The sequence below is a fragment of the Triturus cristatus genome, chromosome 9, assembly GCF_964204655.1.
Source record: "Triturus cristatus chromosome 9, aTriCri1.1, whole genome shotgun sequence".
In the NCBI taxonomy this organism is placed as follows: Eukaryota; Metazoa; Chordata; class Amphibia; order Caudata; family Salamandridae; genus Triturus; species Triturus cristatus.
This window is the reverse complement of record NC_140592.1, coordinates 374,679,318-374,691,875: the sequence shown is the minus strand read 5'-3', so window position 1 is coordinate 374,691,875 and position 12,558 is coordinate 374,679,318. Positions and strand designations below refer to the sequence as shown.

Below are 12,558 nucleotides of genomic sequence, written 5' to 3'. Positions count from 1 at the left end.
ATGATGGTGACTGACGGAGGAGAGGACGTGGAAAGCGAGCCTCTCCCTGATCTGTTTGCGTCTCAAGAAAAGGATGGGTCGGTGGAGGGAGTGATTCTCTCCCCATCTCTAACTCCTGAACAGCAGGAGGACTGTCGCCAGGTCCTGGGGCAGTACTCTCCGTTGTTCTCCCTTGTCCCGGGTAGGACTCACCTGTGCGTCCATGACGTGGACACAGGAGACAGCCCACCTGTGAAGTCCAAGATCTACCGGATGTCAGACAAGGTGAAGGACAGCATTCATAGTGAAGTCACTAAGATGCTGGAGCTAGGAGTGATTGAACCTTCTAGCAGCCCCTGGTCCAGTCCGGTGGTGTTAGTACCGAAAGCTGCACCACCGGGTGCCCAACCAGAACTGAGGTTCTGTGTGGACTACCGGGGACTGAATTCAGTGACAAAGACTGATGCTCATCCGATCCCTAGGGCGGATGAATTGATTGACCGGCTGGGAGCTGCCCAATATCTAAGTACCTTTGACCTTACTTCGGGGTACTGGCAGATCTCTTTGACTGATGGAGCAAGGGAAAGGTCAGCCTTCTCCACGCCCAATGGCCACTACCAGTTCTGTGTGATGCCCTTTGGGCTCAAGAACGCACCTGCCACGTTTCAGCGCCTGGTAAACCAGATCCTCACCGGAATGGAGAGTTTCTCTGCTGCTTATCTGGATGACATAGCCGTCTTCAGTAACAGTTGGGAGGATCACTTGCGTCACCTGCAAGCTGTTCTCCAGGCCCTGAGACAAGCTGGATTGACGATCAAGGCCAGCAAGTGCCAGATCGGGCAGGGGTCGGTAGTGTACCTTGGACACTTGGTGGGTAGGGGAACGGTGCAACCCCTCCAGGCGAAGATCGAGGCCATCATGGCCTGGGAACCCCCCAAGACACAGACTGAGGTCCGAGCATTTTTGGGCCTCACGGGATACTATCGCCGCTTCGTGAAGGGGTACGGTACCATCGTAGCCCCTCTCACGGAGCTCACGTCCAAGAAACAACCTCGACGGGTAGTCTGGACGGAGGCTTGTCAGCAAGCCTTTGAGAAATTGAAGAAAGCCATGTGCGAGGCCCCGGTCTTAAGGGCCCCAGACTTTTCCAAGAAGTTCATTGTCCAGACAGATGCATCAGAACATGGCATTGGGGCAGTGTTATCGCAACTCAACGAAGAGGGTCTGGATCAACCCGTGGTCTTCCTATCCCGGAGACTACTTCCCAGGGAACAGAAGTGGAGTGCAATAGAGCGCGAAGCCTTTGCAGTGGTATGGGCTCTGAAGAAGTTGCGGCCATACCTGTTTGGATCGCACTTCCTCGTTCAGACCGACCACAGACCCCTTCGTTGGCTGATGCAAATGAAGGGGGAGAATCCCAAGTTGTTGAGGTGGTCTATTTCCCTACAGGGGATGGACTTTCAGGTGGAACATCGGCCTGGAGTGGACCACGCCAATGCAGACGGTCTCTCAAGGTACTTCCGCCTTAGTGATGAGAACTCCCAAGGGGTTGGGTAGCTCTCCCCACTTTCAGCTGGGGGGGACGCGTGTTAGACCTGTCAGCCCTTTGGGTGGTCCCTCCTCATCATTATTTATTTTGTCCCACTTTTGCCTCAAACCCTGTGTGAATTTTTCCTTTTTGGGAACCACCAGACTTTTTCGTGTTGCTACAGATTCAGGGAACCATTTTAGCTACCCCTGAAACTTCTGTCTGAGGGCCTGAAGCACAAAATGGTGGCCACCTGTGACATCACCAGCATCCACTGGAACCTACCAGCACCTTCCAGAACATTCCAGGAGATTCCAGAACCCTGTGACCGTTGGAGGCGGTTTAGAATGTTGGGAGGATAAGAGAGGCAGTTGGCAGTTGGAGTTGGCAGTTGGCACCTGACTGGTGAAGAGAGAGGAGCACAACAGCGAAGGAGGAAGGAGTGAAGCAGCAGGGGTGGAAACTTGTGCCTGGAGTGGGGTCCATAAACCCACCCTTGATACTTGTCCCTACTGATGGATCCCAGCCTATAGCCCTGTGTGGGAAAAAGACAGAAGAAAACCATCCTAAGGACCTGGACAGCAGGAACAGGCCTTAGAACCAAGAAAACAGCAAGATTCTGACCTGAGAACTGGTTTCCCTGGAGTCCGGCGTCGAGTAGCCTGAAGACCTGGAGCCCGAGGTGGAGAAGCGGCGCTGACTGAAGTAGCAGACGTCGTACCCGGAGCCGCCTGAGGTCGTGAGAGGGCGCCGACGGGGGTCGAGAGGAATACCAGAGGTCGAGGAGGAAGTGAACCGAGGTCGAGCGAGCGGCGTCATCGGAGGAGTGAAGTCCGCCCTCCGGAGTCGTCGGAGACCGAGGTAGAGGAGCACCGGAGGTCGGGAGTGAGGATCGCACTCCGGAGTCGCCCGGAACCTGTGAGGAGGAGCACCGGAGGTCGGGGGTGAGGATCGCACCCCGGAGTCGCCGGAAGTCGACATCGAGGCCAGGCCGGCCGACGTCATCGGAGCCGAGAGCGCCATCGGACCGGAGCCGCCCGAAGTCGACATCGTGAAGAGACTGCCCGACGCCGTCAAATCGGAGGTAGAGATCGAACCGAGGCCACCGACATCGGACCGGAACCGCCTGCCGGCGTCGTCAAAGAACTGACATTGTGCCGAGGCCGCCGAGACCGAACCGGAACCGCCTCACGGCGTCGACCCGACTCCAGCGGCGTCGGAACATCAGAAAAAGGGCAGTAAGTGGAGTAGAGGGCGCCTAAGGCCCTGTGGAGACCTGAGAGACTGCTCTAAGGGGCTAGGGAGGTGCTGAAACCCACCTGACTGTGCCTGGGGTGAACTGGGACTAACCTAGAGAGGTTGTGTGGAGAAGGAAAGCCAGGGCATTGGTATTCCCCCCCTTTGATCTACCTCAGTTTAGGCCTCAGCCTTGTCCCAGCCAGGGAGTAGCCTCCCCCCTCAAGCCTTCCACAACCCTACAAGCTGTGCCTGGGCCAAATCAGCCCTTAAGAAGTGAAGTGTCATCTGATTATATGAGGGGTGCTGTATACTTGTAATTATTTATTGGGGATACTGTATTCATTGAGTTTTTACCTATTTATTGCTGCACTATATTTATAGGTCCACAGGACTTGTTGGTGTACAATATTTATTGGTACAGTATTTATTGCCTCAAAGTATTTAATTGTCTGTATATATTGCACTTGTATTTATGCCCTGTTATTTATGATCACCCCTATTTATTTCATCAAACAGCCAATATTTATTTGACCTGCACTAATTGAAACTTGTATATTGTGATTGACCTATTTATTTTTCCAATCAGCAACTAAGAGAAAAAGATAAAGAAAGAATATTTTCATAATTTTTACGGTGTAGAGTCGTTTTTGGAACGGATGCACGCATGGTTCTTGTATGGGTATATTGTATGCTTAGCACTGTGCCTGTTTCCTGACCACTCGAGCCAAGCTACCACAGTGTGTTCGAGGAGTCCACCACCACCCTGCGGAGTGGGAGTGGGCTGTTTCCAACAGAGTGCCTTTGTGAAATCATGAGACTCTATCCACTGACCCCTTGCTGAAGTCAGAATGTTGTCTACTAGCCATAAATAGACAATTTTGCCTTTTATCCCCTAGCTATCACACTTCTTTCCCTTACAAACTGCACAAACTGAAAAGGAGGACTACCACTTAAAAAATTTGAAAAACTGTTTTATTCTTTAATTTTTTTTAATAACTGCTCTGTTACTAAAAGCCAACAAGATGACTATACCTCAGGGGAGCAAACAATCAGGTGCCACTTTCAGGAGAAAAAAAAAACATTTTCTTACACAGGACTTTTCCCACATTTAATTAAAAAAAGAAACACAAACCTATTGGTGGTCTAAATGTTTTCTTAGTTCTCTTCAGGGGGAATCCATAAAGCTGGTTACTTTTAGAATCTCCAACATGTGGGGGAAAAGGGAGGCAAATTTGGCTTGGATATCTTTTTTGTGGACGTACTGCCCAAACTGTTTAAAAAAAAAAAAAAAAAATCACACGTTGTGGTTGTGCGGAGTACTTGAATCAGCTCGCTGACTAAACTTCCTTGAGCATGAATTTGCATAACAGTTGCAGAAACCATTAGTGTGCTGATAGATCCCTATTATGTATCATTCTTTATTAATGTGATGAGTCTCCAACTGTTAGGACTGCACATTTCATGGGTCATCTCTTTGCTAACCACTCTAGACCCTTGGGAAGCCATGTGAAAATAAGGTCCAGACCCTTGAGCAATATGAAAATAGGGTGTCGAATGGCAGAGCATGCTGGACACCTGTGAGAAAATGCATCCCTTAATTGCAATACAGTGATGTTGCTGCACCAAGTATTGGTGCCGTTATATGCTGTGCTGAAAAGACACCTGTATATGAAGCAGAATTCTTTTGGTCTAAGACTACAACAAAATAGTGGTATTTTGGACAGCCCTAGGAAACTTTTGCAGGCGTTCCGTGAAATATCTTTGGGCATCTTTTGCCAAATCACATAGAAATAGGACCATGCCTTACACTGCCTCATCATTTGTATTGAATCAAGGTGAGGAGGGGTTAGGAGCGTTGAGTGGGGTGGAGCAGGTCGTCCTCTGAGAGTTTTACTGGCAACGATTGCCCAATATCAGTGGTAGGGTTCAAATCTAACTTTTTGACTGCCTTTCTTTTCCATTCAGCCTGTTGAGGCACTCATTTCAGAAGCCAAGCAGCAGTCATTACTAGCTCTCTCTCTCTGCGTGTGCCATCTTTATGGTCTCCTGAGACGCACACTCTTTTTGCTTGGACTCTTCAGTTGTCTCCTTGGTCCCAGTCGGATAAACTGCATGTGTCTCTGTCCAATCTGTCTTCTGAAGAGTCTTCACAGAAATCTTGTGTCCGCTCCCACCATCATCTTTAGCTTGGTCGGGACGAGTAGTGCATATTTCACCCCATTTGCCTGAGTTTCCTCTTCTCTCCTAGAAACAACGCTTTGTTAAACAGCCACAATATAATCTCAAATAACATGATCTTCTGTCTCACTGGGTCATTTGTTCCTCACCTTCTATAATATCAAGTCACATTCTCTGAATTTCAGCAATCCGCCTACCACAGTTCTGGGGTGTAACGGCACCCTCTGCACCCTTTACAATGCATAAAATTCACATTAAACTTGGGGTGGGGGGGGGGCGCTACCTTTTTAAGCAAGCCATTTTCCCAGGAAATGCTCCTCTGCCGTCTCAGGGGTGCCCACCACCCTTGTATTATTGTGCCCAGGACGGGCCTCCAAGTCATCCGCCTTGTAATCTAGGAAAGGAATGCTTTCCATAAGGGCCAACACCAGATTTCTTAGTTGCCGGCTGTAGATCCTAAAGCATGATTTGAGCTATGTAATATGGCATTTTTATGTGGTATCCCAAAGAGTCCCAGCTCAACAACTGCAGTATAAATTCTGTGCTAAGGAGTGTTGATGGTGTTCATGATTGTCACAAGGATAGCGTCTTACATGCCTGCCTCCTCATCTCTCAATATTGCAGGTTGAGTCTAGGATCATTTAGATGACATCAGGTCAAACGCATCTACTCTGTATGTCTGTGCTGTGTACTTGACACTCTTCTGTCTCCCCATTGTGGTACTCAGCCCCTCAATATACGCTTGACAAAAGGGGTGAGGTCCAATGATGCCCCTTCAGATCATCTAGCAGTAGTGTTTAGAAGGGTACTTTGGCCCAGTACTTCTTCCTCATCTGTATTGACTCGGGCTCCAGTGCCGAAATAAATTAATTGGAAAGGGAGTTTGAAATTGCTGAGTAACAAACCGGAAAATTGCATCTCCCTTACCACTAATAGTTGTATAATCTTTGAGATGCTCTCAGTAGATTGTACACTGAATATCTTATGCCATCTACATTATTGTGAAGCAAGCCGGAATTTAATCACCATCGACCAATATGGTTTGCTAGTTAGCTGCTCAGAAATGGACAATACCTTGGCTTTTAGGCTGCTGTGTGAAAAAGGTACTTAACATGAAAAGTAACCTTCAAAGCAGCAACTTTACATCTGCCTTAAAGTTGCTCCCCCTCTTTTATGCTGCAAGTTGGACTAATTGCATAGTCTACTTCCTATTTTGATTTAATGAAAAATCAGTATTTGAACAGCAGATGAGGTTACAATTGAATTTAGTGCTCCAGTGTTGGTAAAATGGTTTCAAACAAGGTTGTATCTTTACCCCCTTACTGTTTTCCTTGTATTCAGTTGATCTTCCATCTAAGTAAAACAACGTAGGATCCTTTCCACCAAAATTTGGGACTGCAATTTCTTATCTACAAATGTATGTAGATTTAATTGTATTTCTGGAATTAATGCCAGTAGGTCTGCAATGGAAATTGACATCTCTGTACCTATTTGTTGTTAATAACTTTCTTCAAAATAATCTTCCCAAAATTAAAATCATGTATTTTAGTAAATGCTTGCGATAAAATACGCGTATTTGGTCTATCGATAAGGTCAGAATTTAAACTGTAGAGTACTATGTCTACATGCGTCAGTGCTTAGTTTGTAAACCTTTAAATGCTGGTGCCCAAATATTTGCTCTGGAGTCTGCAGCCAGAGCTATCGCATGTCATGGGTGCTGAATACCAATGCTGCTTAGTCTTGATTCAGTGTGGCTTCTGTCATTCGGCAGTAGACACTTCCTGTCACTTTTATATCATTATTTCAGTTTTTTCATCCTTGCTTTTTTCTTTGTTTCATTGTCACTGTTTTCCGTGTTTCTCTTCCTCCGTTCCACCAGTGCTGTTGCACTAGAAAATAGTAATACTTAGTATTTAACTGTACTTCTAAATGTCTAAACAATAATAGTCCGCATTTGAGTGAAATGCCTTATTTAGTGTAAAGCAGAACCTAACATCCAGGTCTATCTAATGAGAGCAGTGTTTGGACACACTTTAGGTTTTGAAGGCAGAAATGAGCTCACCAAGAAAATTTGGAGACCCTAGACCTTTTATTGCTCCCGAAAGTATAAAGGACACCTGAGAGCGAGCAAAGGGTGTGGTCCTTTCCCACACCATTTTATGATGCGCTGTTAAAGATTGTTCACACCCTAAAACATAATTTTCTTTCCAAGAAGAGCCACAGACCTTCCTTAAAGAAATGAGGTTACAAGCAATTGCAGCCATGTTGCCTAAATATTTTCTAAAAGTGTAAAGACTTTGGACTTGGAGAGTGTCTGGTAAGAAAGTTGCGGGCCCAAGGCTGGCTAGAGACAAGTCTGTGGCACCATTGGCTATGTTATCCGGCCACTAAACTCTAGCCTGAACTTTGGGTTTTTGGGGAGTAGCACCAGGACTGTGGTGTGGTCCAAACTCTGTGTTGTTTTCAGTGGATAAGTTCATGCTCCTCATCAAGCTGTAGAGAGAGCTCTGTTAGATGAGCAAGCCTTGTAGAAGTGGAAAGTCTTGGTTGGGATAAAGCTTTTGGACCAGTATGGCCCTTATATGCAACATATAGGAGACAATGCCCAGACCTGCATGCCTCTCTGCATTCTTGCTGCTCTTAACATATGGGTAACAGCAGGCTATATTTTCAGTTACTTGATCACATTTAACATCTTTACACTGAAAGTTAAATTCCTTGATTTTTGTTTTTTGTTTGTTTTTGCTTAAAAATGTTTGCTGCAAATAATACAAACCTAGTGCCTCTAACTTTGATTATAATGCTAGTGTTTTTGTATCTCAAACTTTTTTCAAAATAAAAACGAGTGTATCAGCCACTATTAAACTATGTTGTAATGAGTTTGTGATTTCAGAAAAGACATTGTCTGTTTTTTTTTTTCTTGCAGTGGGATGGCGTCTGAGCAGAATTCCAGGACTTCACGTAGTGGGCTGCGTATGGCAGCGTCAATGAGACCACCTTGGCAGACCAGTGACTCTTCGAAGCTAAGAGCGCCCTTGCAGTTGCCTTTTGAACACACCCAGGAGAAACCGGGACCAGAGCCTTTAGATTTGTCCCAAGAGATGCTTTCAGGTCCTGATTCCAAAATGGAAGATCTTTCAACTCACTTAAAGAGAGACTGCCAGCTAGAAGGTGCTTGTGGCGGTGGTGAGTAGCCAAAGTGATATTAAGATAATCGAAACTAGTATAAAGCCAGCTGTACCCAAATGATGAGCCGTTTGCTGAGCAATGATTCTTGATCGTACAAGGGACTACTTTTAAACTAATGTGTGAGAGAGCCTTCCAGAAAAGAGTATGTGTGCAACTTTAGTCTGTCATCCCACTTTTCCTGCTTCCTAGATGATGAAACTTGTCTGGCTAGAAACTACTCTGCAAAATAGCTGTAGCTATAAATTTTAAAGATCCTTCATATGCTAATCAGCCGAAACACATTAGTAAAGACATGAAACTCCAAGTGATTGAGAGCTCATCTAGTTAAAGCTGTTAGAGGCCACTGTTTACCAATACGGTCTTCGACACCAGGTCTTTGCTTCAACTCATATTTCCAGGACTTGAAGAACCGTTTTAGATTACTAGAATTAGGGTTAGCTCATGCAGTACTATACTACTCAAATGTATTTTTTGTTCAATGTATTTGGAGAATAAGAATCACTAAACAGTTTGTAATTTTATGGCAAGACAGGAGGCTAGCATTATGCAGAATCTTTTTATTTGCTACTTCTGAGCAGAAAACACTTCTAGAACCTTGACTAGAGCAGACGCTGCTCTCCTGCTCTTAGCTTTTTGCTTCTTTTGCACATCTGTTTTTAAAAGAAAATTTAAATTGCTTTGCATATTCTTTTTATTTGCTGAATTAGCTGCTGTTTTTATGTTGTGGGGAATTGAATTGGGGGTTGGCTTTTTGGTGACCAGCGGGGCTTGATCTGGGGGCTGACTGGTTCTGACGACTCCCTCGGGGCTCCATTTTTCCTCCTGTGAGCGGTCTAGTTGCTCTGGAGGGCTTAAAAGGGGACGCTGCGCTAGCGACCCTTAATTAGAGCAGACGCTGCTCTCCTGCTCCTAGCTTTTTGCTTCTTTTGCACATCTGTTTTTAAAAGAAAATGAAATTGCTTTTCACATTCTTTTTATTTGCTGAATTAGCTGCTGTTTACATCTTGCGGGAAATTGAATTGGGTGTTGGCTTTTTGGTGACCAGCGGGGCTTGAACTGGGGGCTGACTGGTGCTGACGACTCCCTCGAGCCGCCATTTTTCCTCCTGTGAGCGGTCTACGCAGGGAATGCTGCTCTTTCTCTTGGAAGTAATGAAGGTAAGAACATTCCAAGGCAGAAATACAGTAAAGACAGCCTTATAATGATTGGAAATCAGTCCATATGTTGCACTCAAATGAAATTATCTGCTGACTCTGACCAACTGCTATGCAACGTTTGCAATTGGAAGGCAGCCCCTAGAGATGTGAAGGGATGGGTTGCTGAGGGAAATGACTACACCCCCAGGCCACAAACTCCTCTGAGTGATGCGACCGGGGAAAATCTTAAAGCCATTCTCATTAATGCAAGGTCTATGAAGAAACATGAATTTCAACTATACGATCTTCTTGTGGAAGCCAAGCCGGATATCTTATTTATCACCGAAACTTGGCTCCACGAAGAATCAAACCCTACTCTTGCGAATGCTATACCCCCTGACTATATGCTAATTAGAAAAAACAGAATAGGTAATAGAGGTGGGGGGGATAGCTATTATATACAAGAATTCTCTCCCTGGAGGGAGCGGAAGGCCTAGGATTCCATTTGTCTATTTCCGCCCACCAGTCAGTCGCGGGGATGGTTATATGTAGACCGCCAGGGCCGTCAGGTCGCTTCCTAGAGTCAATTGGCCATACTACAGCACCTATTGCTACTAGATATAGTCAATGCAGGGTCCATGGGGACTTCAATCTTCACTTTGACCAAAAGGAAGACCCAGAGATTAAGAAGTTATGTGAATCTTTGAATATTTTTAGCATGGCTCCGCATGTGACGGCGCCCACTCATGAAAAGGGTCATATTTTGGACCAGATGTTTTCTACACATAATATTGACCTAGACAACCCTCGCTCTATTATTTGGTCCGACCATGTTTTGCTCACTTTCTGGCTGAAAAAAGAGCGTAATAAGACACGGTCTCAGGGTACACAACAAGTGAAAGAATTTAGATCCTTTAAACTAATTACGCCCGATTGTCTGTCAGAAATACTAAGCCATCATCCTATTTCTGTGGAGAGGTCTTTAGACGATGCGGCACTTGCTCTAGAAAGCTGGCTGCAGAATTGGGCATTACACCCTGCTCCTCTCAAGACGCGTAGGGCTGCACAGGGTAACTCTTCTGCTCCTTGGTTCACGAGGCTTTGAGGAAGAGCAAAAGTGCTTGTAAATGCCTTGAGCGCTTATGGAGGAAAAGTTATGACCCATTGATTAAATTCACCTACAAACAGGCCCTTAAAGTCCACTATATTAAAGTGCGCGATGAGAAAAAAAGCTTCCTGGCCACAAACCTCGATTCTGCCAGAAACTGTAGGAGGGAACTATTTAAGATTGTGAAAGATTTTGCCTCCCCCAATGTTACCCAGAATCTTTTCACCCCCACTCTTGAATGGACAAATCAGATCGCAAAGTTTTTCTTTGATAAGATCAAGTCCATCCAAGACACATTTGATTTGTCCACTTGTGTGAATCAGGACGTTGTGCCAGACTCTAAAGACCATCCTAGGGAAGAATCACTTCTGGAGTTTCCTCCGGTCTCCTTGGATACCTCACTTACCATCATGAAGGCGTTAAAATCTGGGTCGCCTACGGACCCTTGCCCTTCAAAAATAGTAGCTTCTGTCGCCGAGGTTTTAAATCCAGCTGTTAACCAAGTTCTGAACCTCTCCTTGTCCAATGGTAAAGTTCCAGTGAGGTGGAAACGGTAAAATCCTCCCTCTTTTGAAGAAACCTTCAGCTGACCCAGCTGTAGTTAGTGACTATAGGCCTATAACACTGCTTCCTTTCTTTGCCAAGGCATTGGAGAAGTATGTGAATGTGGTAATTGCGAACTTTATCGAGGCCACAAATGCCCTTCATCCCAGTCAATCGGGTTTTAGAACTATAGCACTGAAACGGCCTTATTGGAAGTCACTGAAAGTATCAAAGCCACCCTTGATAGAGGAGGTAAGGCAGTTCTAATACTGCTGGACCTCTCGGCGGCTTTCGAAACTGTGCCCCACGGTCGACTCCTACAGAGACTTAGGGAATGCGGTTTCGGTGGTACGGTTCTTAGTGGGTTTTCCTCTTTCTTGAATGACCGTCAGCAATCTGTCTGGTCCCCACCTTTCTCAGCTGATATTCCTTTGCTGAATGTCGGAGTGCCTCAGGGCTCAGATTTGAGTCCAACTCTTTTTAATCTCTATATGGCTCCTCTGGCACCTCTAGTGGAGAAACTTGGGGCTAAGGTAATAACCTATGCTGATGATTCCCAACTTTTGTTTACGTATGAAAAGGATGAGCCGCTAAATGAAAGTGTAATCTATCAATGCCTGACTAAAGTGTTTGACTGGTTTCGACTGGTTTCGACCAATTGTCATGCAATTCCGCCAAAACTGAAATGATCTTTTTTGGACATACACCTGGTGACGAATGGCGGAATTGGTGGCCCCAGGACCAACCTTCGCCCCCTAGTCCTGTCACCACTGTGAAAAATCTTGGAGTCATGCTAGATTCGGATCTCTCTATGAAGTCGCAGGTTCAATCTGTGACTGGCACGTGTTTTAGGCTCCTAAAAATGATGAGGAACTTTTTATCATTGCTGCCTTTGTCCCATCCAAGCCTTGATTATGTCAAGGCTGGATTATCCCAATGTATTATATCTGGGCATTCCAAAATATTTATTGGTCAGTCTTCAGATTGTGCAAAATGTGGCCGCTAGAGCAATCTCGATGGTTGGGCCTAGGACCCATATGGCAAGTCATTTGAAATCTTTACACTGGTTATCAGTGAAAAATAGGATTGAATTTAAGGCGCTTGTCCTGGCCTTTAGGGCTTTTCATGATAGTGGGGCCCAGTACATTAGAAAGAGAATTACGCCCTACATTCCAGACAGGACACTGAGGTCATCGGTCCAACATCTGTTAGTGGTGCCAACATTTTTCCGGACTAGAAAGGGGGCACGCTCCTTCCAGGTGGTTGTGGGCAGACTATGGAATTCATTGCCTCTTTCCCTCAGACAAGAACCAGAGCTTCTTAGCTTCAGACGCCAACTTAAGACCTGGCTGTTCCATCAGTAATGTATGCTGTGTAGGACTGGGAGTATCTAGGGTCTCTTTTCAAGCGGTACTTTCATAGCGCCGGGACACTCCTCGGAGTAGCCGTGCGCTTTACAAATCCCCCATAACATAACAATCTCTGAATAGAACTTTAAACGCCAAACAATTGAAGTAGTACTTCAAAGTCCCTTATCCTTCTGTTCTCTTTTTTCTTCGTCTTTTGTTTGCTGCTTCTGAGCTCATAAGTATTCTTTTTAATGTATATATTTATAATGAATGAATAGTGTTTATAATGCAAAGGTCCAATTTTTGGAC

General features: G+C 45.5%; 1 protein-coding gene across 5 annotated transcripts in view; it reads left to right on the top strand.

The window, feature by feature from the left end:
- LOC146797977 (adenosine deaminase domain-containing protein 2-like) overlaps positions 1-12,558 on the top strand; it is a 427,814-nt gene that overhangs the window by 80,587 nt on the left and 334,669 nt on the right. For all 5 annotated transcript variants that reach the window (XM_085627831.1, XM_085627833.1, XM_085627832.1 and 2 more), the window contains exon 2: positions 7,851-8,110. In XM_085627831.1, the coding sequence (XP_085483957.1) occupies positions 7,855-8,110 (256 nt within the window). In that variant the 5' untranslated portion in view covers positions 7,851-7,854. The remainder of the gene's footprint in view (positions 1-7,850; positions 8,111-12,558) is intronic.